Below are 26661 nucleotides of genomic sequence, written 5' to 3'. Positions count from 1 at the left end.
GCGCTTTTTGAGGCTGCCCCGTTTGGGTTGGGGGACTGAGGTTTTCGAGCCTGTTCCTCCTGCCAAGGCTTCTGGGTCTTACCAGCAGCCCTTTCTTGCTGCCTTTCCCATGGACTCTTCCTTTTCTTTAAGGGTGGAGGGCTTGGAGGACGGCTCTGCCCCGGGGCCTCTGTTGCTGGTTCCCGGAGCTGTGGGGAATGCCTTCTTGCAGTTCTGGGGCGGTTTGCCCCCTGCCTGGGTTTTCTGTTTTGGGCGGAGTTTTTCGCCCATCCAGTCTGCTTGCTTCCCACTTTTGCTGATGTGTTTTCGTATCTTTAGCGTCGGTTACAGCCTTCTTTTCTGGCGGCCATTTTCATCTGCCGGTTTCCCGGCGTGGCCACCAGGGCGGCGTTGCGGTTTGTTTACATGTGCCTGGGTGTGCAAGCGAGCTTCTTGGGTGAGTTTTTACCTTTCTTCAGGGGTTTTATTCTCGTGTTGTCGTTTCTTTGCTTTTCTGGTGTTTTCTGCCCGTTTCCTGTTCCTCTGGGAACGTAAGGGTGTTGATTTTACACCGGGTTTCCCATTTTGTCTGTTTTGGGTCTGCGCCCTTGGGTTTGGGCTCAGTGTCCCTGGCTGTTATGCTTGCTCCCACACCTTGTCACTCGGTTTTCAGTCTGTTATGACAGTTTCCGAGGGGGTTCTGTCTGGAGGCTGTGCTTTGCCTTTCTGTGGTGTTTTCCGCCCACAAATATGGTGGTTTGGGCTTCCCCCTGATTCGATTCCGGGTTCCGTGTGTGACCCGGTTCTGCCTTCTGGAGTTCCGGGGTCTTCCTGGCTTGCAGACTGATCTTTTTGGGTCTTGGCACATGTTGTGGTTGTGTTGGGACTTTGAGGTTTTGTTGTCGAGGTGGGCCTTTTGATGCAGTTTTGTGCCTTCTTTGCCTGGCCGGCGTGGTGCTCTCTGCCCACTGGTCGGCGGCTAGTAATTGGCACTTGGTGTATTTTTGCATCTTTACTGGATCTTGGTGCCCTGTCTGAGTCTGCTTGAGATTCAGTGTCTGGCCTACCTCGACGATTGGCTGGTGTGGGCTCCAAGTCGGTTCGCTTGTCTGCTCACCAGGGGTGTGGTTCTCTCCAGATCGCCGGGTTTGGTTTCCTGGTGATCTGGAGTCCATTCCATCTGTTTCCATCCCGGGTTCGGACCTGGGCCTTGTTTAGGGCTATTGGGCCACTCCTTATCTTTCCCTCCAGAAGTGTTACTGCGGCTGTGGTCCCGCCTTCAGCTGTTCATGAGGGGGTCCTGGGCTGCTCAGAGGTTGCTCGAGCAGTTGTGCGGGAGTCTGAACTTCGACGTGCTGGTCTGCCCGCGGGGTCGGGTTTGGCTTCGGCGTCTGTTGGTTCCTTCGGAGACTCCCCTTCCACCTCTTGCTATCGTTGGGTTCATTCCTCCGGGGATCTTGTGTTGGTGCTGCGTCACCAGCTTCCTCTTTGGGGTTTTCAGGGTTCTATGCCTTGGCACTTCCCCGAGCCTTCGTTCGATGTGTTCACGGACGGGTCATCTCTCGGCTGGGGCTTTGTGACCAGTGCTCACCAGGTCGGCCGGGGATGGTGGGGTCTGTCCGTCCGTCGAGCTCACAGCACGGTTCGGGAGTTCGTGGCTGTCTGGTTTGCACTTCGGAGGGTTTGGGTTACTCAGTGCTTTACCATTTAGATCTGTTCGGACTGTTCTCTGGCAGTTCTTGCTGGAACCACAGGGTTTCTGTTAGGTGTTGACCTTTGGGGTTGGTTCCTTAGAGTGGCTCATTTGCTGGATTCTTGGGGTTTGGCTAACCATGAAGTTCATGTCCGGGGTGTGTCCTGCGTCCTGGCGGACAGCTGTCTCGGTTCATTCCTCTGTTCGCGGATTGGCCAGTCGTCGCCGACTCGTTTTGTTGGCTCTGCCGGACGTATGGACTCCAGGCCATGGACGTCTTCAAATCGGCGTAATCTAGGCGTCACCCATTTATGTGGCGCCCTTACCCACCTGCACGGCGGTCACGGTGGATGCTTTTCGGCAGGACTGGTCGAGGTGGGGGTACCTGTTCCTCTTCTCCTGGTCCAGCTGTTGCTTCACGTTTTTGCTCGGTTGCAGCCCATTCCCACGAGAACAGTCCTTATGGTTCCTTGGTGGCTGGCCCAGCTTTATTTTCAGACGCTGCTTGATAGGTGTCCGAACCCGGGGCGTTTTCCTGCGGCTCCGCCTCTTTCGGCAGGTCAGATCGGTCCTGTACGTGACTGGTTCGACCTTCTCCTCGGCTCTTAGCGTCTGGTATTTTGACGCGGGTATCACCATCTCTGTGGTGTTCAGGTGGCTTTGTTGACAGTGTCCCACCTGTGACGGCTCTGGTAGGGGTGTAGTAGTAGGGATGACGGTCCAGCGGCCCCTTTTTTCTGGGAAAAAAGGGGCCACTAGACCGTCAGGGTTTTCAGGTGAATTTAGCTAGTCACAGATTTGGAATTAAGGAATTCTTATGAGAAAAGTAATTTCCGAGACTTCAGAAGTTTGTTAAGAGATCGGGGAAAAAATGGTCAATAGACCATCAGGGTTTTCAGGTGAATTTGGGGAGTCACAGATTTGGAAGTAAGGAATTCTTATGAGGAGCATAATTTCTGAGATTTTAGAGGTTTGTTAAGAGCTCTTATGAAGAAAATAAGTTGGAAAATCTTATACTGTATAAAAATTTTAGGAAAAAAGGGTCGATATGTCACCGCATTTCCAGGTAAACTCTACGGACTTATTGTACCCGTTTTCAAAACCTCGTATTTTTCAAAAGACCATTTTCAGAGAATATTCTCTTAGACGTTTTGTTAAGGAAAACAGGCATCTTAGTCATTACTTTAGGTTTTATATCCATTTACGGCTGTTTCACCTGTAAAGACCAAAATTCGTCGGAGTCCTGTAATCTACAAATTATTTAGAGTCCACTTTATGAGCAAAATTCGTCAGACTCTATTTTCAGACCAATTTTCATTAGTCAAGTTTTATACCGAAAATTCGTCAGAGTTCACTTTCTGCCCAAAATATTCAGAGTCCAGTTTATGCCTGAAATAATCAGAGTCAAGTTTTACCCGGAAATTAACAGAGTCCAATTAACAACAGAAATTCGTCAGAGTTGGGTAAAAACTGAACTCTGACGAATTTTGCTCACAAAGTGGACTCTGTTAATTTTCAGGGAAAAACTCGACTGATTATTTCTGTCTATAACTGGACTCTGGTGAAATTTGAGCTTAAACTGAACTCTGACAAATTTCTGTTGTTAATTGGACTCTGTTAATGTCCGCCTTCCACGAGGCCAACAATTTTATCTACTACTTTTTCTTCTTCTACAGCTCTTTCTGACCTAGATGTTATTTCCTTTTCCTTGCAGCCAAAAATGATCAGGGACTTACTCCAATCAACTGTGTTTTGCACCAACTTCGGGTTAGATGCCAATTCTTTCCTCACTTCTAGCCTAATGTTTGTTTTATCTTGGTTGCTGCAGTGTTTGACTTCCTTTACTGCTTCTTCTATTTTTTCCTTCTCCTTGGCCACTTGTGCATAAGTGAGTTGCATATCTTTCTTGCACTGTTCTATTCCCTGTGTAACTTCGTCCATCTGTGCTGACAAAAGTTGTTTCTCCTGTTGAAATTCCTTACCTAACCTATTGTAGTCATTTATGTTTAAATTTACTTTAACTTCTTCCAAAGCTATTTTTAAGAGTCTATTTTCTTCTTCCATGGCTTTGCAATTAGTTTCCAATTAAATCTTATCCTTGTGCAAGTCTTTCACTACACCCTCAAGACATACAACTTTGCTATTTAAATGGTCATTACTTTCTTTCAATTTACTAATTATTTTTACAATAATTGTATGTGTATGGAGTTAGGAGTTCATTGAGTCTTTTTGCCAGGTGATAGGTTGGAGTTGGTATTTGGCTGATTATAGGGCGTAGTGGGTTACTTGGTTTGTGTGTCTTAACATTGCCATAGGCATATATATCCTAAGCCATAGTCGCCTTGAAGTTTATTGAAATGCACACTACCTTTCTTTGCGTTGATTGCTGTAATTGTTTTGTTTACTTTCCGCTTAAGGTCTTCCACAGGGTTCCTTGTGATTTGTTGAAATTTGGTGTCATCACTAAGGATGTCGCTAATTTTGTTCATGTATTCTTGGGTAGGAATCAATACATATGCTGCTGTCTTGTCGGCTTTTCTTATTGTTACATCTTTCAGATTTTTTAGTTGTTTATACATATATATATACTGTATATATATATATATATATATATATATATATATATATATATATATATATATATATATATATATATATATATATATATATATATATATATATATAGATTTCTCACATAATTTATAGGTTGGGTGGGGTCTATGTTCTCCAATTCCACATTCCATAACATGGCATTTATTCACATTAAATTCCATTTGCCAAGTGTTGCTCCATATACTTATTTTGTCCAGGTCTTCTTGAAGGGCAAGACAATCATCTAAGTTTCTTATCTTCCCTATTATCTTAGCATCATCAGCAAACATGTTCATGTAATTGTGTATTCCCACTGGTAGATCGTTTATGTAGACAATGAACATTACCGGTGCAAGAACTGAACCCTGAGGTACTCCACTCGTGACATTCCTCCAATCCGATACCTTGCCTCTGATTATGGCCCTCATTTTTCTGTCAGTTAGGAAATTTTTCATCCATGTTAGTAGCTTACCTGTCACTCCTCCAATATGTTCCAGTTTCCAGAACAACCTCTTATGGGGAACTCTGTCGAAAGCCATTTTTAGGTCCAGATAGATGCAGTCAACCCAACCATCTCTTTCCTGTAAAATCTCTGTGGCTTGATCATAAAAACTGAGCAAGTTCGTTACACAGGATCTTCCAGATCGAAAACCATACTGTCTGTCTGATATTATAGCGTTTCCTCCAAGTGTTCTACCCATTTAGTTTTAATTAATTTTTCCAATATTTTGACTATTACACTTGTCAATGATACAGGTCTATAATTAAGGGGGTCTTCCCTGTTTCCACTTTTGTAGATTGGAACTATGTTAGCCTTTTTCCTCACATCAGCTACAGCTCCTGTACACAGGGATGCCTGAAAAATCAGTTGAAGTGGAATGCTGAGCTCAGGTGCACATTCTCTCAGAACCCATGGTGAAACTCCATCTGGACCAACTGCTTTGTTCTTACTTAGCTTCTTGAGCATTTTTTCCACATCGTCTCTAGACACCTCTATGTGCTCTATGTTGTTCTCTGGAATTCTTATTGTAACTGGTTCCCTAAAGATTTCATTTTGTACAAACACACTTTGGAACTTTTCGTTTAGTGTTTCACACATTTCCTTTTCATCTTCCGTGAATCTATTTCCCATTTTCAACCTCTGAATATTATCCTTTACCTGCAATTTGTTGTTTATTGTTACGGCCCTCTCGGGACGCAACGGGGTTCTTACTCTGATGTTGTTAGAGGAAGATATATGTATCCGTTCCCAAGCCAGTAGTGGCTATCAAGGGATGAGATCCGTGACGCAAGTAACTTAAAAGGGAGTAGGGAAAGAAAGTTAAGAACTTAATATTATAATGTTCACCATCACCAATTAAATATATAGAATAAAAGAGTACACAAGGGGGAGGGGTATTAACACTTTACAAGGGGATCGTGCACAATCTAGTCTTCTGCTGAAGACTCTTGATCAATAAGCTAGGTGCTGAGTCCGCGGTGCTTTCTTCGTGGCCTCAAGACGTGTCTTCTGAGAATACCGAGCCTACCCTGGCCACAGGTCAGCCAAAACACAGGTCCACTGGGGGCACCGTCGTGGAGGCCGTCAACCACACGTCCAGCAGGTCTGCTGGCAGGTACTGAGCCACCAAGGCTGGTACGGCCACTCCACGAACGATAAAAGGGGTACGCCCTAGACAGGAGTCTCGTGTGATATCACAAATCACCCTCCTGTCCTCAATACCCCAGTGGATGATAGTCTCCAACAGTCGGTCCCGGGTAAATCCTTTCACTGCCACTCCAATGGCAGGCTAACACACCACAGTGTTCTTCCGGGGGGACGACGTCACAATAGCTGCAGCAAACTTCACAGTATGGAGACTGGCTGCCTCGGGTAGACTGACTCAATCGTCAACACAGTGGTCCCAGGTCGACTCTGTAAACAGACACGTCATCAATAACTGGGACACTAATACACCACACTCACAGGCTAGGGCACAAACACCTGACGTATCCAGTCCATAGATGGCGCTGTCGTCAGAGCACCACCTCACCAGAGGTCAGGAGCGGCGGTGTTGAGCGCTGAACCAGACTGGAAACTGGTCCTCGAGGCCAGTACACGCTGTCCTCACTAGGTGTCGTCGTTCGTTTGGCGGGGGTTTCGGGAGCTGACCCACAGATGGCGTAGTTGTTACTGCTCCTTGCTCGGACGCTGGATCCGGGTTCGTAACACCTCCCCACCAAAAAGAATTTGGTTTGGGGTTCTATAAAAAGAAACACAAACCAAATTAGTACGGCGACACTGCTCCAAATGGACACACATGCTTTATAATCTGGGATGGCGAGGCTGTCTCGTCCACCAAACTGTGTTACTGGACAATTCTGGCACAAAGAGAACTCGAAGATTGAAGGCGATGTCCTGCCTGGCGTAACCTTCCACACCACCTCTGCGATGGCAAACAGGGGCATCATCTCACATCTCTTGAGTAAGGATCCGTGTAGACTCGATCTGGGGTGACTCGACACTTCCCTATGTCGTGGCACCGATGATGGCTGACCACAGACGGCATTTCTGGTGCCGGTCCGATGGTCCTTCAGGGAGACAGGAACCTGGAATACAGGGGTCTGATAATTCAGAGTGATAGCGACAGGGGATAAGTCGATACTTACTGCATACGCCTCTACTAGGCTTACACCTAGTTTCCACAGGGCTGCTTGCACGTCGCAGATGGCATTCGCTCTGCCACCGTCAGGTCGACCAACGTTCCGTATAACACTGTGTTGAGGCTCAGCAATCACGCGGGGGGTGTCAACCTGTCGGAAACAGTCACTCACATTATCACATGTCGTACCTCCTGTATCAACCATCACCTTCCAGGTCCCTTCTTCAACTGCAACACCTGCAGTACAAATCTCCAATCCCTGGGACCTCTTCACGATGTTCACGGGAGCCACCATCCTTCGGGTCGTCCACTGATCCTTACTGAGAACACTGAGAACACATAGGAGAATAAAACAAAATATCGCTAAGAAACATGAGGCCAATTGAGGGATAAGCTTCCCGAGCCAGTCATGTCCATAGCCGGCAACATCCACTAGCCTGGCTTGGACCGAAGAGGGCACTAGACCTTTGAACACACCGCACCTACCTCTGACGTCTGGGGAATCTCTGGCTGGTTCACTACATGCTGTAACTTGCCATACCGCAAGCACACATCAGCCTTCGCTCCAGACTCGTTGGTATCCGTGGGCGTCTGCACACAAGGCCTCTCTTCTAGTTCAGGTACTTCTGCCATTGTAACCTCATGTTCCTTGTCGAGAGAAGAATCAGGAGACACTGCTAGATAACTGTCGATCTACGGGGGAGAGGACAAATTAGACATGTTCAAATCCGGGTCTGTCTTTACCTGGACATTACCATTGCCTGTTACCTCAGACCGTGCTGTTCTGGTAGACTCGTCCGCAACCTGAGGATGATTGGTGCTCCAATCGGTCACTAAGTCGTTGGCTAGTACCACGTCAATCCTAGCCACAGGGAGGGTATCGACTACTGCCAACGCACATGTGCCGCTGAAATAAGGCGAGTCGAGATGTACTGGCACTAAGGGGGCGATGTACTGCGTCCTTGGAAACCCAACCAGGACAACCTCTTGTCTCCCGTTCACACTTACTCCCTCGGGTACCGAGTTCTTCACGATCAGGGACTGGGCTGCTCCACTATCTCTGAGCACTGCTACAGATCTACCAGTATGGTCACTCGATACATACCCGCCTGAAGTGTGAGGGGAAAATAATCTGGGTTCTTCCTGCGTCGTCGTCGACTGGCTTCCTGCTGGTGATGTTCCACAGCTCATCAACATCACCTCCCTTCGTGCGCTGCCACCTCTTCTGCCTCGGCACCTAGCAGCTATGTGCCCTTTCTGCCCACAAGTCCAGCACACTATATTCCTCCTCGGGCTCCGGTGTTTCGGACTGCTAGGACTTGTTCTTCGGGGGCTACTTGGGGGCGTCTTCTTAGCGCTTCGTGGGACGGGAGTCTCTTCATCGTCCTGAGGTCTGTCAAACCGGCGCTGGTAATTCCTCGGGACGTACTTAGCAGACGGCCTATGAGTCAGGATATACTCTTCAGCCATGGTGGCTGCTGCACTCAAGGTCTCCACCTGCTGTTCCTCTAAGTACGTCTTGAGGTCTCCAGACAAACAATCCTTGAAGTCCTCGAGCAGAATCAGCTGCTCGAGGTCTTCCCTGGTTTCCACCTTCCGAGAGGCACACCATTCCTGGAAAAGTCGCTCCTTGATCGTGGCGAATTCGGTAAAAGTGTGCTCTGAGGTCTTCTTCAGGTTTCTGAACTTTTGCCTATAAGCCTCAGGTACCAATTGGTATGCCATGAGCACAACCTTCTTCACCTTGTCATAATCGCTGGAGTCGTCAAGGGATAACGTAGAGTAGGCGATTTGGGCCTTCCCAGTCAAGACTGACTGTATCATGATGGCCCAATTCTCCCTTGGCCACTCCAAAGAGGCAGCGACTTTCTCGAAGGCTGCAAAGAATTTTGACACTTCCTTCTCATGGAATTTGGGGACCATTTTGATGTTGCGTACCGGATCGAAGCTACTGGTGTCCGTTGTTTGCCTCCGACCACCGCCTAATCGCAAAACTTCTAGTTCATGTTGTCTCTCTCTTTCCTCTTTGTCCTGTCGTTCTTGCCTGTCTCGTTCTTCTCTCTCTCTTTCTCGTTCTTCCCTCTCTCGTCTCTCTTCTCTTTCTCGTTTCTCTTCTCTTTCTCGCTCTGCTTTCCTTTCTTCTATTTCTAAACGTCTCATCTCTAATTCTTTATCTTGTCTCTCTCGTTTCTCTTCTCTTTCTAATTCTAAACGCCTCATCGCCAATTCTTTTTCTTTCATCTCCATTTCTTTATTTTTCATCTCCACTTCTTTATCTTTTAATTCCCGTTCTAATTCTAACTTCTTCCACTCTATCTCACGATTGATCTCTAGGGCACGCATTTTGACTGTTAGGAAGCTGATATTAAGCTCACCTGCATCACTGTCAATGTCACTGCCCTTATCTTCCTTTTCCGTGGAAGCTATTTCCTCACCTTCCCTTGTACTAGGAGTCTCGCTTCCCTGTTTCTCTTCTGCCTTCAGGTGCCGGTGAACCTTGGACAAGATCTCCACACGGGAATCACTGGCACGGATCTTGATCTCCAGGTAGGCGCTCACTAGTACAAGCTCTGGTTTGCTCAAATATTTTAATCTGGCAAGACAATCCTCTCTGTTCAGAAAAGCCTGAACCTCGTCCAGATCATCGATGGTAGCTTTGTCTGCCATTGTCACAGATGGAACACTTTGCACTTAACACACTGCTTACACGTTAGCACTTAACACACCGAGCACTGTTCTACGCCAATATTGCACTTTATCGCACCAAACACCACTTGCCAATATTGCACGTAATCACTCCGGGCACCGCACTACCCAATATTGCACTGAGTCCAAGCGAACACTTCGCTCTACAATATTGCACTGAATCACTGAGCACCGCACTAGTCAATATTGCACTTAATCGCTTAATCACAGCGAGCACCACACTGCACAATATCGCACTTAGTCACTCTGAGCACCGCACAGGACGTATAACGTCACAATCGTCACACGGGGGGAATTATATACAGGGATTACGCCACTTCACCACCCCTGTCAAACATACTTAACAAGGGGACGGATCCCGCTGGGGATGCCAATTATGTTACGGCCCTCTCGGGACGCAACGGGGTTCTTACTCTGATGTTGTTAGAGGAAGATATATGTATCCGTTCCCAAGCCAGTAGTGGCTATCAAGGGATGAGATCCGTGACGCAAGTAACTTAAAAGGGAGTAGGGAAAGAAAGTTAAGAACTTAATATTATAATGTTCACCATCACCGATTAAATATATAGAATAAAAGAGTACACAAGGGGGAGGGGTATTAACACTTTACAAGGGGATCGTGCACAATCTAGTCTTCTGCTGAAGACTCTTGATCAATAAGCTAGGTGCTGAGTCCGCGGTGCTTTCTTCGTGGCCTCAAGACGTGTCTTCTGAGAATACCGAGCCTACCCTGGCCACAGGTCAGCCAAAACACAGGTCCACTGGGGGCACCGTCGTGGAGGCCGTCAACCACACGTCCAGCAGGTCTGCTGGCAGGTACTGAGCCACCAAGGCTGGTACGGCCACTCCACGAACGATAAAAGGGGTACGCCCTAGACAGGAGTCTCGTGTGATATCACAAATCACCCTCCTGTCCTCAATACCCCAGTGGATGATAGTCTCCAACAGTCGGTCCCGGGTAAATCCTTTCACTGCCACTCCAATGGCAGGCTAACACACCACAGTGTTCTTCCGGGGGGACGACGTCACAATAGCTGCAGCAAACTTCACAGTATGGAGACTGGCTGCCTCGGGTAGACTGACTCAATCGTCAACACAGTGGTCCCAGGTCGACTCTGTAAACAGACACGTCATCAATAACTGGGACACTAATACACCACACTCACAGGCTAGGGCACAAACACCTGACGTATCCAGTCCATAGATGGCGCTGTCGTCGGAGCACCACCTCACCAGAGGTCAGGAGCGGCGGTGTTGAGCGCTGAACCAGACTGGAAACTGGTCCTCGAGGCCAGTACACGCTGTCCTCACTAGGTGTCGTCGTTCGTTTGGCGGGGGTTTCGGGAGCTGACCCACAGATGGCGTAGTTGTTACTGCTCCTTGCTCGGACGCTGGATCCGGGTTCGTAACATTTATGAATTTATAGAATAGACCTGGTTCTGTTTTACATTTGTCTGCAATCCCTTTTTCAAAATTTCTTTCTGCCTCTCTCCTCACTGCTGTGTAGTTGTTTCTCGCATCTTTGTATCGCTGGTATGTTTGGGGGTTCGGCCTCTTCCTGTATTGATTCCATTTTTGTGTCTCTTGGTCTCTAGCCCTCTTGCAATTTCTATTGAACCAATCCTGTTTCCTAGTTCTGCATCTCTGTTTTGGTATAAATTTTTTTGTGTCTTTATCATATATTTCACAAAACTTGACATACATCTCATTCACTTCCTTGCCTAGCATCAAGTCTGTCCAATTATACTCACTAAAAAAATTTCTAAAGTCACCATAATGTCCTCTCCTGAAGTCTGGTTTTTCAACTGCTTCAACCTCCTTATTTTCTTCCAGCTTATAACGCATTGCATACTTTATTCCCAAAAAGACATGGTCACTTTTACCGAAGGGAGGAAGGTACTGAATGTCAAATATCTCTTCCTCCTTCCTGGTAAATATCAAATCTAGCATGGAGGGAACGTCCCCTTCCCTCATCCTCATAGCTTGTTTAACATGTTGATACAAGAATGTTTCCAGGATGAGGTCTACAAATTTACAGGTACAAAAATCTTCTGTTTTAGCTTCATATGCTTCCTAGTCTATGGATTTCAAGTTGAAGTCACCGACTATCAACAGTCGTGATCTATCGTTATCCGCTCTCGCTATAATCTCTCTCATTATTGTTATAAGACCATCACGTTTACTATCTAGCTCCTCCGTGTCCTTTTTTTACAGTCACAAAGAACAATGAATTTCAATCCAAATCTGTTTCGTTTGGAGGGAATATACTGCTTAAATGAAACACGTCCTTTGAAAGCACAAGGGGATTCGTCAATCACCAGTTTCTGTGCTGGTACGTAAAAATCTCTGAACTTTCCAATCACTTCATTCATATAGTGCTTCACTTGCCAAAGTCTATCATCCTCTGTCTGGTCCTCATTACTTGCAAAATACACACACCTGAGGAGTATCTGAAACCTGTCTCGGGACATATATTTCCCGAAGAAAGGTGTTGGAATTGTCAGATCTTTGCTCCAATAATCTGTGATAGCGTGTTTGACACAGTGCTTCATCAACATACATATTGCTAAAAACACATACGTTTCACCTACAGTGGTGGTTTTCCAACTCTGCAATCGTGAAAATTCTGTTATCTCTTTTCCAATGAGATGAGCCACATGAAGGTTTGTTTGGTGTACAATATATTCCATGAGCGGCTCATCATAGAATGCTGTAAAATAATGCAATTCACACATGTCCTCTCCATTATCAGGGAAAAGCTCTGTAATCCCAAATGTCTTTATTGTCAAAGGCAGGAATTCGAGGAATAAAACTGGCACCATCACTCCACACAAGTACACCTGGTGTCCTGTGAGATGCATCAGGGACACGATGGCGAGGAAGCGATGCACACCGTGGACCAGGAGCTGAAGCCCGTCTACGCACAGTATGACCGCTACGTGTACGTGAGGTGGAAGCACGTGAACATGAGGCTCTTGGTGCCTCATGTTGTTTCATGCGGTGGCGCTTGGCTGGCCGAGATGCTGCTGTTGTGACAAATTCTCGCCCAGTAACACCACTGGTACTGGCACAGGCTCGGTAACACTATGCTCTTTTTCCCCTTCACTAAAACCAGAAAAAGAGTCGCCTTCCTCTGACTCGTCACCCAAAATATCCTCAGACTCTAAATAAGCATAGGAACTGTGTGGTCGTGGGTGAATTGGAGTAGACGCTGGGCGAGGTGGCATGGGTGAGCGTATAGGCCTCCCCTTGGGAGGCGGCTGTATCTCATTTTCACTGTCTGTGCTACTATCATTGGTCAATTGTGTGTAGTCCCTATCATTGTCAGTCATCAAAATCACTTTCCTCACCATCAGAAAATAATTCACTATTTATTTGCTCTTGGGTGAGTGATTGCGTGGTGCGCGCCCGGGAGGCATTCGGCTGTGGGCTCGACATGGTGGCTGCTGGGTAACTGATGCCTCCCACGTGATGGTAGCATGAGCTCGATTTTTTTACAAAATGCCGGCTGTTTACTATAGCCGCTGGGCAGCCTATGGGGGGGCCCCCTCTACCCCGCGGCGATACTCCAAAACATCATATGATGTGGAGCGCAAGTTATTCAACCCATCATATGATGTGTTGCTCAGTTTAAGGGTTAAGCACTTACCTTTCTGGGGTGCTCAACCCCGGTCGATGGCAGACATAAATACTTTCATACATGTGAGTTTTACTGAGGGGCCATTGCTCCCTTCACCTCTCTGAGGGGACCATGTTCTGACTAGTGGTCCCTGGTAGGCATGAGAACTGCATATGACTGAAGTCCCCGTACTAATATCAGTCCAATAGCTCCAGGGGGACCTCCGGAGCTCTACCCAGAAAATGGCCTGTCATTACATTTAACGCTGTTTTTATTAGTGTTTTAATCTTGTTTAAGAAATGTCAAAATAATGAGTATGTATAAGGTTCTGCACATTATTTATTTATTTTTTAGGGACACCAGGAATGGAACATGAGGATGTCGAAGCTGCCGGTTTATCGAGTGGGGAGGTTGAATTCCATCTGTCGTGCAGGTACACCCAATCTGAATTTAATATACTATATGTGATCTTAAAATTAAAATACATTTAATTCACTAAAATTGCTGTAGAAAATATAGACAAACCCAAAGATCAGGCTGCAGATATCAGCACAGAAATCTGCCAAAATACCTCAAAAGGTATTTTGAGGTACCTACCTATCTGTTGAAGATTCTGAGGATCAATGTCCTCATGGCCCGGTCTCTGAGCAGGCCTCCTGGTAGCTGGTCTGATGAACCAGGCTGTTCGATGCGGCTGCTCGCAGCCTGAAATACGAATCACAGCCTGGTGTATCAGGTATCATTTGAAAGTGCCTGTCAAGTTCTCTTTTGAACACTGAAAGGTTGTTATGACAACCTTGTCCATGCTAGGTCAGCGAATACATTTTTCCACTCACAGATTTCACTGCCACTGCATCCCATCGCTGAGGGATGGATCGGTTGAGACCTATAAGCCAGTCTGTGATAGTTTGCCTGCCCTGTCCAGCCCACTTACTCTGCCTGTCCACCCACTCTGCCTGTCCACCCACTCTGCCTGTACACCCACTCTGCCTGTACACCCACTCTGCCTGTACACCCACTCTGCCTGTCCACCCACTCTGCCTGTCCACCCACTCTGCCTGTCCACCCACTCTGCCTGTCCACCCACTCTGCCTGTCCACCCACTCTGCCTGTCCACCCACTCTGCCTGTACACCCACTCTGCCTGTCCACCCACTCTGCCTGTCCACCCACTCTGCCTGTCCACCCACTCTGCCTGTCCACTCACTCTGCCTGTCCACCCACTCTGCCTGTCCACCCACTCTGCCTGTCCACCCACCCTGCCTGTCCACCTACTCTGCCTGTCCACCCACTCTGCCTGTCCACCCACTCTGCCTGTACACTCACTCTGCCTGTCCACCCACTCTGCCTGTCCACCCACTCTGCCTGTCCACCCACTCTGCCTGTCCACCCACACTGCCTGTCCACCCACCCTGCCTGTCCACCCACCCTGCCTGTCCACCTACTCTGCCTGTCCACCCACTCTGCCTGTCCACCCACTCTGCCTGTCCACCCACCCTGCCTGTCTACCTGCCAGCCACAAATCCATCCATCCATCCATCCACCCTGCCCGCACACCTTTCCTACTCGCCTGCCTGTCAGCGACCAGTCCATCCATCCACCTACCCTGCTCGGAGGTCTGACTCTTGGGGTTTGCGTTGGCTCATTTACAGGTTGACCTTTGATGGGTCGATGGGGTGGAGGCTGGCTCTATTTGTCCATGCCTGGTACCACAATTCATGGCCTTTTCAGGTTGCGTCTCGTGTCTTGGGAGGCCTTGGGTGGCGTTGGGCGGCCTTTCGTCCTCCTAGTGGGTTAGGTCTGATGGGGCAAAGGTCGTTTGCAGCCCCTTCCGATCCCTCAGAAATTAACATTTTAAGAAGACTTTTTTTTTTTTTTTTTTGCTCACAGGAGTGTAAATCTCCCCAGGACCCCTTAGCAGCTTAAGGGTTAAGTCCAGCCCTGACCAAATCACTGTATAGAGGTTTCACAAACTCAAACAATGCTTCAAATGCCTCCAATATGATCATTACTCAAGCACCTGCAAGATTGGAATCCCCAAGTACAGCAGGTGCGCAGGGGAGCACAACTCTTGGGCTCTTACATTTGGGCTGAATCTGGCAACTCTAGTATTTATGCGCGGGATTCAGGTCGTGGTGGCTTGTCTTCGTTTGTTGGGACTGAGAGTTTTGGCTTATCTCAACGACTGGTTGGTGTGGGCTCCTAGCTGGTCTGCTTGTCTGCTAGCCAGTGATCTGGTTCTTTCCCAGCTTGATGGGTTTAGGTTCCTGGTGAACTGAAGGAAGTCCCAGTTGATTCTGTCCCCAGGTTCAGACCTGGTTGGCCCTGATTCAGGATTCTCGGTCAGGTTCGCTTTCCGAGCAGCTGTAGTCTACTCCGGCTGCAGTCCCACCATCTAATGCTGTTGAGAGGGACCGGGGTTACGCGACGGATTCTCGAGCAGTTGTGCACGAATCTGAATTTTGCCCTTCTGGTTTACCCATTTGGCAGCGTTTAGCTCCAGAAGCTGTTCTGTTATCTTCAGAGCACCCCCTTTTGCTGCTCTCGCAATCTCTGGGTTCAGGTTTTGGTGTCCCTTTGCTAGTTGCTGTATCACCTGCTGCTTCTTCGATTTTCTGGGGGAAGCCCTTACAGCTCCCCAGAGCTATCCATACTGATATTGCTATATTAGACTTTGGCATCAGTCATGTGAATGGAGTTCTTAGGCCTACGGGGACCACGATCCAGAACCTGGCCCTCTCAGAGAGGCACAAGGACCAATGGCCTATAGAAACCCGCATAAGGTTGGAAGCACACTACAGTGGCACCTCGATTAACGAATTTAATCCATTCCGGCACCAAGCTCATCATGTGGAAAACTCGTCTTGTGAAACAACAACAAAACTGTCGTCGAAGGTGTCAGAGACCCAGCGGGAATGCTCGTTAATCGAGCGAAAGCTCGTCAGTCGAGACTCGAAATGCTTATAACTGGAGCCGTTCGTCACTCGAGGTTCCACTGCATATCTGCCATCGACCGGATCAGGCAACCCAGAAAGGTACCATCCCAAACAACACCCCTATTCTGGTTAAAAAATTGCTACTGAAAGCCAAACTAGCGAACAGAACTCCCCAAACAAAGAGGAGCAAATGAGCATGCCGACACCACGTTGCTGCGCCATCCATTGGACGGTTCTACACATCGTTGGGTTTCCTGTCTGTTTCCAGTTCCGAAACGGGACTGTGCAGACCTGCAGTTCATTCTGTACTTGTCCCATCTGAACCCCTGAGTTCTTTGCCCCTCCTTTCGGATGACTACCCTGTGCCAGGTCCTGCTTCTGTTGGAGCCAGGTGCTTGGATGGGATCACTGGACCTCAAGGACGCGTATTGGCATGTCCTGCTTCATCCGGGCTTGAGGGACTGGCTCGGTTTTGTTGTGGAGCATATCGGTTACTGCTTTCGTAGTCTCCCATTCAGGTTGAACCTGGCACCTCGCATTTTCACACACCTTACCTGGGTCATAGTGGCTCATCTGCATCTCTTAGGTGTTCGAGTGTTGGCCTACCCCGATGACTGGCTGGTATGGGTTCCCAGACATTCCGTGTGTCTGCTCGCCAGGGATTTGGTTCTTTCCCAGCTCGCTTGGTTCGGGTTCTTGGTGAATTGAAGGAAGGCCCATCTGGTCCCCTCCCAGGTTCAGACTTGACTGGGTCTTGTGTGGGACTCTCGGACTGCTTCCTTGTCTCTCCCTCTGGAGAGTCTGCTTCGGCTGTGATTCTACCTTTGCCTGTTTATGGGAGGCTCCCCGGTCATCCGGCAGTTACTCGAGGGTTTGTGCAGGAGCCTTAACTTTGCCGTGATGGTCTACCCTCTGAGTCGGGTTTGGCTTCGTCGGCTGTTCTGGTTCCTTCGGGGACATCCCTTCCACCTCTCTCACGATCGCTGGGTTTGACCTCCAGGGACTTTGCATCGGTTGCTACGTCCCTGTCTTCCTCTTCGGGTTTTTCGAGATTCAGTGCCTTGGCACCTACCCGACCCCTCCCCTTGATGTGTTCACGGATGCGTCATCTCTGGGCTGGGGCTTTGTGACCAGGTCTCACCAGGCTGGCCAAGGGCGATGGGGGTCTGTCCTGCTGTCGGGCTCACAGCACGGTGCGGGAGTTCGCTGCAGTCTAGTATTCAGAGTGGTGTGGCTTCGTAGGGTTCGGGTTGCCCACGGATCGACGATCTGGCTCCATCCGGACTGCTCCCCTGTGATTCATTACCTGAACCGAGGGGGTTCGATGCGGTCCTTGGCTTTATGGTGCTGGTCGCTTCGGGTGACTCGTCTGCTGAGTTCTCGGGGTTTGGCTCAACTGGCCGTTCACATTTGGGGGAGTGCCCAATGTCCTGGTAGACGGCCTGTCTCGGTTCATTCCTCTGTCCATGGAATGGACGGTCGACGCCTACTCATTCAGTTGCTCTGCTGGACGTACAGGATCTTGGAGGTGGACCTCTTTGTGTCAGCATCGTTGTGGCTTCTCCTGTTGTACGTGGTGACCCTCCCCAATTGCTAGGTCGACGGGATCGGCGCCTTCAGGCAGGACTGGTCAAGTTGGGGGTTCCTGTATCTCTTCCCCCTGGTTCAGCTGTTGCTCCAGGTCCTAACTCACTTGGAGACTTACCAGGGGAAGAGTTTGTCCTCTTGGCTCCTTGTAGGTCGGCCCCAGTCATGGTTTCAGGCGCTGCTTGCTCGATGTCCGAACCCCGGTGGTTGTCCCGCGGCTCCACCACTTTCAGATCTGTCCTATACGTTTCTGGTTCGATCTTCTCCTCGAGTCTTTGCGTCAGTTTTTTTTTACTCGAGTCTATCACCACTTGAATGGCGAGCAGGTGGCTCTTTTTTGGTGTCCCACCTGCGGGCTTCGTCTCGACAGCAGTATGAAGTTTCCTGGCGGTCCTTCCGTTTCTTTTTGTCCTTTCGTAGGTTTCAGGACCATCATCTTATGCTAAACACTGTCACCTCGTATCATGCGGCGCTGGTGGAGACGCTGCAGCTTGCTTTTGGTATTGATGTAACTTCTGCACTGTTTTGCAAGCTGTCTCATGCATTGTTTCACCTCCGGCCTGCTCATGCACCGCTTGAAACGTCCTGGTCCTTGGATCAGGTGCCCTTATCTCTCTTCTTCTCAGTTTGTTGTGGCCCCTTTGGTTTTGACTTGTTTCTCCAAGGATCTTTTCTTGTTGGGATTGGCCTCTGGGGGTTGGCTCGGGGAGCTTCATGCTTTCCTCTGGCGCAGGAGTTACTGCTCTTTTGGTTCTGGTGATAGGTTTGTTTAGTTGCAGCTGTCTCCTGTTTTTCTGGTGAAGAATGAAACGGCTGCTTTCTGGTGGGGTCTTTAGGTTGTTGATGCTTGGTTGGTTAAACAGGGGGTGCATCATATGTTGCGTTCGGTTGCGACTCTCCTCCGTTATTTGCACGCCACGGCCTTTGTGACCGGGGATACGCTTTGGGTTGATCGACTTTCCCTTCTTCCCTGTTCCAGGGTTCGGGTGTCCTAGGTCGTTCGCTAGGTTATTTGGCCTAGTCAGCCTGCAGTCTATTCATGGGCCCACAACGTTCGTAAGTTTACTGCGCTAGCTGCCGTCTTCGGTCAAATATCTTGGGCTGACATTCGGGCACGGGGTTTTTGGTTGTTAGACAGGGTCCTGGCTGCGCGTTACCTGGTTAATGGTAATGTTTGTAAACACTTCCAGCCCGTTGTCTTGACTTCGCGTTGAGGGGCAAGTAATGACCGCCTATCTAGCAAGTCCCTCTTTGTTTTCATCTTTTGGTAAGTAGCTCCAGGGAGCCGTACACCCACCCAGAAACCAGCTTTGAATTTAATAAAATGCCCTTTTCTGGGGGGAGACCCGTCGGCTCCCCGGAGCTTTACCAGGCTGATATGCTAATGTCAGACTTTGGCATCAGTCATGTGTATAGAGTTCTAGGGCATGCCGGGGACCATGGCCAGAACCTGGCCCCTTCAGAAAGGCATGGGGAGCAATGGCCTATAGAAAACCCGTGTGGTTGAAGCATTCCATGTCTGGTCAAGCATCCAGAAAGGTAAGCATTCTAAAACAAACCCCTATTCTGGTTAAAATTGCTACCAAAAGCCAAACTAGTGGATAGAACTCATCAACAGAAAACAAGCAAACTAGTATAACGTCACACGTCACCGCGCCGCTGTCTGCGCAGCTCTCCCCTCCCCGGGAGGGGGAAGGGGAAGCCCCAGACCTCTCACGCCGGCTATCCACCCATCAGTTCTTCGGCTGATGCTATAGGCTCCGATTGTGTACTCTGGCTCCAATAGTTGTTTCAGCACTGTACCTAGAGTGTGGTGTCTGTCTTCTAGGTGATGCATGAGCCGGGAGTGAGTGTCCAGTACTCGGGCTGCATGCGCCTAGGGTTCCCTTCCCTAGGTGCCCTGTAAGTACTGCCCTTGGGGCTTGGGGCCACCTTCCACAAGTTCTTTGGGTCCTGCCCCTGCTTGGCCGTTTACTGCTTGGTTTTCGGCCGCTCTTTGTGTGCTCGGGTGTTCTGTCTCCATTGTTTGCCTTAGGGTAAGGGGCAGTTTTGCACTGGTGGAGTGCAGGGTACTGTGCAGCTTGTCTCCACCAATCATGGAGGCCGGCTCTGTTCCACTTGGGTACGCTGTCCTCTTCCTCTTGTTCTTTTTCTTTTTGTTTATCTACCTGGTTGGGGTGTGCCTTCGTTCTTGCCCCTTGTGTTCTGAGTATTTTTCTGGTGGTTCCCCCTGCTAGGTTCCCGTGAGTGTCCCGGGGGTTCAGCTCTTAGAAAGTTGTTTGGTAGCTTTGGGCGCCGGTTAGCAGTACCCTGCCTCGGATTACCTGAGCGCGAGTCCTCTTATATTAAACGCTTGGGACCCTGGGAATCCCCTGGGGGCGCGTGGGTCCGATGAATGTGACCCCAGAGTCCCCCCTTGCTTCCAGCGAGTTTGAGGGTTGCTCTCACCCCTTGTCTCAGGGTGACTCTGTTTTGCCTCCGTCTGCTGCCTGTGAGGTCGGTGACACCTTCGACCCGGAGCCCTACGAGTTTTGTTGCTTGTTGTGGCTCGGTTACCCAGTTGTGCTGACTAAGCGGGTGCGGGCAGCAGGGGCGTTGCATTTTGAGCCTTGGTGGTGACAACGCTTTCGTTTGTTTGCTCCCCGGGAGCCCTGGGGCTGCCCCATTTTGGTTCGTGTTGGGACTTGGGGGTGTTGGTTGCTTCGGTTCCTGTCACACCCCTTGTTTTTCCCTTGGATCCCCCCTTCCTGCCTACATCCGGTTCCTTACTGTTTGTGGGTTCAAGGTGGGGTTCGATGGTTTTGAGACTTGGGCAGTCTTGGGGAATTCCCCTTCCGAGGTAGTGATGGGGGCATTTGAGCCTGTTCCTCCAGCCGTGTTGTAAGAGTCTGCCAGTGGGCTCCCTTCCTTAGTATTTTCGCGGCTGCCCCGGCTTTCTGGTACGGCTGGGGCTTTGGGGGGACGGCTTGGGCCCTGGTGCCTTTCGTGTGGGTTCCCGGGGCTGACTTGGGGGCCTTGGCCCCGTAGGACCTCGTGGGTGGGGTTTTCTCCCCCCTCTAGGCGGAGCTTGTGGTTACGCAGAGTGGGGTTTTCCCTCCTCACTCACCGTACGTGTTGTTGGACGTCGGCCCCTCCCCGAGCTCGGTTCCTTGGCCTTTGAGTCGGTTGGTTCCGCCCTGTGGGTGGATGCTCCCCCTTTTTGGATCAGTGTCTTCATGTTTCCCCATTCTTGGGGTTCTACGAGACTTCTGGTCTCAGGTGCAATTGTGCCTTTGTGTGCCTTCAGGACTGGTATTTGCTTCTGTGTTCTCGAGGGTTCGGGAAGGTTTTCGCTACTTCCCGTATTATTGGAACGTCTGTCGGCTCCTAGTCCGGGTCGCCGTATTAGGCTACTTGTAGCCCAGTTGGGCTACTCGTGGCCCGGTTGGGTTCCCTTTGGGCTCTTTGTCTTCACTTAGTTGGCCGGTTTTGTTGTTACTGCTTCCTCTTTTGGCTACTTTTCTAGTGCAGTAGTCCTGGTTGGCGCCTTCCTGCAGAGCGGGTTGTGCGGTTAGGCCAGCGTGTCATGCGCATGCGCAGTGGAGTTTTTTTTTTTTGGGCGGTGTAATTACCTAAGTGTAGTTACAGGATGAGAGCTACGCTCGTGGTGTCCCGTCTTCCCAGCACTCTTTGTCATATAATGCTTTGAAGCTTCTGACAGTCTTGGCCTCCACCACCTCACCCAACTTGTTCCAACTGTCTACCACTCTGTTTGCAAAAGTGAATTTTCTTATATTTCTTCAGCATCTGTGTTTAGCTAGTTTAAATCTATGACCTCTTGTTCTTAAAGTTCCAGGTCTCAGGAAATCTTCCCTTTCGATTTTATGAATTCCTGTTACTATTTTGTTTGTAGTGATCATATCACCTCTTTTTCTTTTGTCTACTAGTTTTGGCATATTTAATGCCTCTAACCTCTCCTCGTAGCTCTTGCCCTTCAGTTCTGGGAGCCACTTAGTAGCATGTCTTTGCACCTTTTCCAGTTTGTTGATGTGCTTCTTAAGATATGGGCACCACACAACCGCTGCATATTCTAGCTTTGGCCTAACAAAAGTCGTGAACAATTTCTTTAGTATATCGCCATCCATGTATTTAAAAGCAATTCTGAAGTTAGAAAGCGTGGCATAGGCTCCTCGCACAATATTCTTTATGTGGTTCTCAGGTGATAGTTTTCTATCTAGAACCACCCCTAGATCTCTTTCTTTATCAGAATTCTTTAAAGATTTCTCACATAATATATAGGTTGTGTGGGGTCTGTGTTCTCCTATTCCACATTCCATAACATGACATTTATTAACATTAAATTCCATTTGCCAAGTGGTGCTCCATATACTTATTTTGTCCAGGTCATCTTGAAGGGCATGACAATCATCTAAGTTTCTTATCCTCCCTATTATCTTAGCATCATCAGCAAACATGTTCATATAATTCTGTATTCCAACTGGTAGATCATTTATGTAGACAATAAACATCACTGGTGCAAGAACTGAACCCTGTGGTACTCCACTTGTGACATTTCTCCAGTCCGATACATTGCCTCTGATCACTGCCCTCATTTTTCTATCAGTCAGAAAATTTTTCATCCATGTTAGAAGCTTACCTGTCACCCCTCCAATATTTTCCAGTTTCCAGAACAACCTCTTATGTGGAACTCTGTCAAAAGCCTTTTTTAGGTCCAGATAGATGCAGTCAACCCAACCATCTCTTTCCTGTAATATATCTGTTTCTCGATCATAGAAACTGAGTAAATTCAATATACAGGATCTTCCAGATCGAAAACCATACTGTCTGTCTGATATTATATCATTTCTCTCCAGGTGTTCTACCCTTTTAGTTTTAATGATTTTTTCCAATATTTTGACTATTACACTGGTCAATGATACAGGTCTATAATTAAGGGGGTCTTCCCTGCTTCCACTTTTGTAGATTATAACTATGTTAGCTTTTTTCCACATATCAGCTACAACTCCTGTAAACAGGGATGCCTGAGAAATCAGTTGAAGTGGAATGCTGAGCTCAAGTGCACATTCTCTCAGAACCCATGGTGAAACTCCATCTGGACCAACTGCTTTGTTCTTATTTAGCTCCTTGAGCATTTTTTCCACTTCATCTCTAGACACCTCTATGTGCTCGTATGTTTTTCTCTGGAATTCTTATTGTCTGGTTCCCTGAAGATTTCATTTTGTACAAACACACTTTGGAATGTTTCGTTTAATGTTTTACACATTTCCTTTTCATTTTCCGTGAATCTATTTCCTATTTTCAACCTCTGAATATTATCGTTTACCTACAATTTGTTGTTTATGAATTTATAGAATAGACCTGGTTCTGTTTTACATTTGTCTGCAATCCCTTTTTCAAAATTTCTTTCTGCCTCTCTCCTCACTGCCGTGTAGTTGTTTCTCACATCTTTGTTTCACTGGTATGTTTGGGGATTTGGCCTCTTCCTGTATTGATTCCATTTTTGTGTCTTTTGGTCTCTGGCCCTCTCGCAATTTCTGTTGAACCAATCCTGTTTCCTAGTTCTGCATCTCTGTTTTGGTATAATTTTTTTTGTGCCTCCATTATATATTTCTCAAAACTTGACATACATCTCATTCACTTCCTTGCCTAGCAACAAGTCTGTCCAATTATACTCACTAAAAATTTTTCTAAGGTTGCCATAATGTCCTCTCCTAAAGTCAAGTTTTTCAATTGCATCAACCTTCTTATTTTCTTCTAGATTATAACACATTGCATACTTTATTCCCAAAAAGAGTGTTCCAGTGCTGGTGTTTTGCGCCCTTTTTTCTTGAGTGCTTCGCCTCTCGCTCTTCTCCCTTTCTTCGGTATGTGCCCCTTCGCTCCGGGGGTGTCCTGGATTCCAGCTGTGGGGAGGATGCCTAGGTTTTCCCTGTATCATGGGTGTGGGCCGCCTCTTTCGCCTCTACCCTGCTCTCCTGTGTGTCCGACTCTGGCTTCTTCATCTGGCGGTGCTCCCAGGATCTTCTGGGCACTGTTGGGTCGTGTCCAGTTCGTGCCTCCGTTCGACAGGTGAGTTTCTGCGGTCTGGCGTCTTTTGGCCGGGCGCTGGATGTGGAGATGTTTATATACCTGTCTTTATTTAGGTATATTTATGTACGATGAGACCGTTAGCACACCAGTGACTGTCCCTTTTCAACCCTTCCAGTCCCACTCATGTGCATGTCCAACCCATGCTAGAGTCATTCAGGGAACCCACCTCTTTCGTTTTATGAGGTGTGAGGGTTGTGGTGCTGGTTATGTAATCACCTGTATATGGAAAAACTTGCGGGATAGTACCAGTGGAGTGCAGTGGTGCCATAGGCACAATCTGGGAACACAGTATAACTATCAGAGGTCTGCGGTTGTTACACGTCCTTCCTGCGAGCATCCGCCGTATTGCCAGTACATCCGTGGACTTCCAAGGAACACTAGCCTGTTTTCGAATAGAGGTTCCGGCCCATCCTGGCTGTGGTGGGTATGTGGACCTGCGGGCCACTCCAAGCAACAGCCTGGTGGACCAACCTCTCACTTGTCAAGTCTAGCCTCAGGCCAGGCTTGGGGAGTAAATGAACTCCCTGAACCCCATCCAGCAGGTATCGGGTTGGTATCTCCACCGTCGGTCGCCAGGTGTGCAGGTTCCTGGGCCTGCTATGTTCTGTCGTGTCTCCGTTGGCCCTGTCTGGGGTCTGCATGCTCCGTTCTCTGCTTTTGCAGAGACAAGTTGCTACTTACATGTTGCCTGTTGCTGCTGCACGGTGGTGTGTCCTTGTTCCTGTGTCCGGTTGTGGTGTGGCACTTTGCTGCTGTTTTGTGTCTAGGGTTTGCATGTTATTTTTCGTGGTCTTCTGGTCCCTGGCTTGGCCCTTCCATGTGCGTGGGGTTCTGTCCCTGCCTGATTGTCCACCCCTGGTTGTTCCTTGGGGTTTGAGCTTTGGCTCTTCCATCCTGTTTTTCCCCAGTCGCTTCCCTGGCATGTCCTTTGGTCGGTTTTGCCTGCTCTTGCTGCTATTGGGGGAGGGGGGTCGGTTTCTACCGCTTTCCTTCCTCGTGCGTTCCCTTTGTTTCCTCCTCTGCCGCAGGGGTGTTCTTCCTGGGTTCCTTGGCTTCTTGGGCGTTATTTCAGCCTGTGTCCTAAGGTGCACTCATGTGTCTTGGTCTCTTTTTGTTGCTCGAACCCCTTGGTTTGGGTACTGTTCTGGTGGCAACCCTTACGCCTTCTTCGGTTTTCTTGGCTTGCCCTGCTGGTTGGTTTTTCAGGGTCTTGCGATGTCTCGCGTCGGACCCATTGTTTCTGATTTTCTGGCGGGCTTCCTTGCATTGGGGAGCTTTCTGTTCGGCAGACGTTCCAACTCCTTTGTGCCTCCTTGGCTTTGGTGGTCGCGCCCGAGATCTTCCCGCGGCTCCCCCTTTTCTTGGGCTCGGAGGTGCCTTGTCGGGGCTGCTTAGTTCTGCCTCGCATGTCTTACCTCTGGTTGGTGGTCTGGTGGCTTTGTGGTAGGTGTCCCACCTGCGTACTTCTTCTTGGCGGCAGTATGGGGTATTTTGGCAGTCCTTCCTTTTACTCCTGTCCCTTCTTAGGTGGCTGTAGTTGTTAGCTTTGGCTTGTTTTTTTCTGATGGGGGCTGGGGGCCGTCGTCTTGCCACGTACTGTCGCCTCGTTTCGTAATTACCTAAGTGTAATATCCATAAGTGTAGTTACAGGATGAGAGCTACGCTCGTGGTGTCCCGTCTTCCCAGCACTCTTTGTCATATAACGCTTTAAAACTACTGACGGTCTTGGCCTCCACCACCTTATCACCTAACTTGTTCCAACCGTCTACCACTGTTTGTGAAAGTGAATTTTCGTATATTTTTTCGGCATCTGTGTTTAGTTAGTTTAAATCTATGACCTCTTGTTCTTAAAGTTCCAGGTCTCAGGAAATCTTCCCTATCGATTTTATCAATTCCTGTTACTATTTTGTATGTAGTGATCATATCTCCTCTTTTTCTTCTGTCTTCTAGTTTTGGCATATTTAATGCCTCTAACCTCTCCTCGTAGCTCTTGCCCTTCAGTTCTGGGAGCCACTTAGTAGTATGTCTTTGCACCTTTTCCAGTTTGTTGATGTGCTTCTTAAGATATGGGCACCACACAACCGCTACATATTCTAGCTTTGGCCTAACAAAAGTCGTGAACAATTTCTTTAGTATTTTGCCATCCATGTATTTAAAAGCAATTTTGAAGTTAGAAAGCGTGGCATAGGATCCTCGCACAATATTCTTTATGTGGTCCTCAGGTGATAGTTTTCTGTCTAGAACCACCCCTAGATCTCTTTCTTTATCAGAATTCTTTAAAGATTTCTCACATAATATATAGGTTGTGTGGGGTCTATGTTCTCCTATTCCACATTCCATAACATGGCATTTATTAACATTAAATTCCATTTGCCAAGTGGTGCTCCATATACTTATTTTGTCCAGGTCATCTTGAAGGGCTTGACAATCATCTAAGTTTCTTATCCTTCCTATTATCTTAGCATCATCAGCAAACATGTTCATATAATTCTTTATACCAACTGGTAGATCATTTAAGTTGACAATAAACATCACTGGTGCAAGAACTGAACCCTGTGGTACTCCACTTGTGACATTTCCCCAGTCCGATACATTGCCTCGAGCGGCGCTGGCGGAGCTGCTTCGGCTTGCTTTCGGTCTTGGTGTTGCTTCTGCACTGTTAGTAAACTGTCTCGTGGGTTGTTTCGCCTATGGCCTGTTCGTGCGCTGCTTGCACCGTCTCTGTCTCTGGTCAGCGTGCTCTGTCTTCTCCTCAGTTGGTGGTGCCCCTTCGGTTCCGGTTTGTTTTTTCGTCAGCTCTTTTTTCCTGTTGGCATTT

General features: G+C 48.4%; 1 protein-coding gene across 1 annotated transcript in view; it reads left to right on the top strand.

Annotated features, from left to right (window-relative positions):
• LOC123754465 (uncharacterized) overlaps window positions 1–16197 on the top strand; it is a 142797-nt gene extending 126600 nt beyond the window's left edge. The window contains exons 7-8 of the mRNA XM_069320243.1: window positions 13586–13664; window positions 15915–16197. Of these exons, the coding sequence (XP_069176344.1) occupies window positions 13586–13664; window positions 15915–16197 (362 nt within the window). The remainder of the gene's footprint in view (window positions 1–13585; window positions 13665–15914) is intronic.
• The last annotated feature ends 10464 nt before the right edge of the window (window positions 16198–26661 follow it).

This window comes from Procambarus clarkii, unplaced genomic scaffold (genome assembly GCF_040958095.1).
Source record: "Procambarus clarkii isolate CNS0578487 unplaced genomic scaffold, FALCON_Pclarkii_2.0 HiC_scaffold_107, whole genome shotgun sequence".
Taxonomy (NCBI): domain Eukaryota; kingdom Metazoa; phylum Arthropoda; class Malacostraca; order Decapoda; family Cambaridae; genus Procambarus; species Procambarus clarkii.
This window is presented reverse-complemented; position numbering and strand designations above follow the sequence as displayed.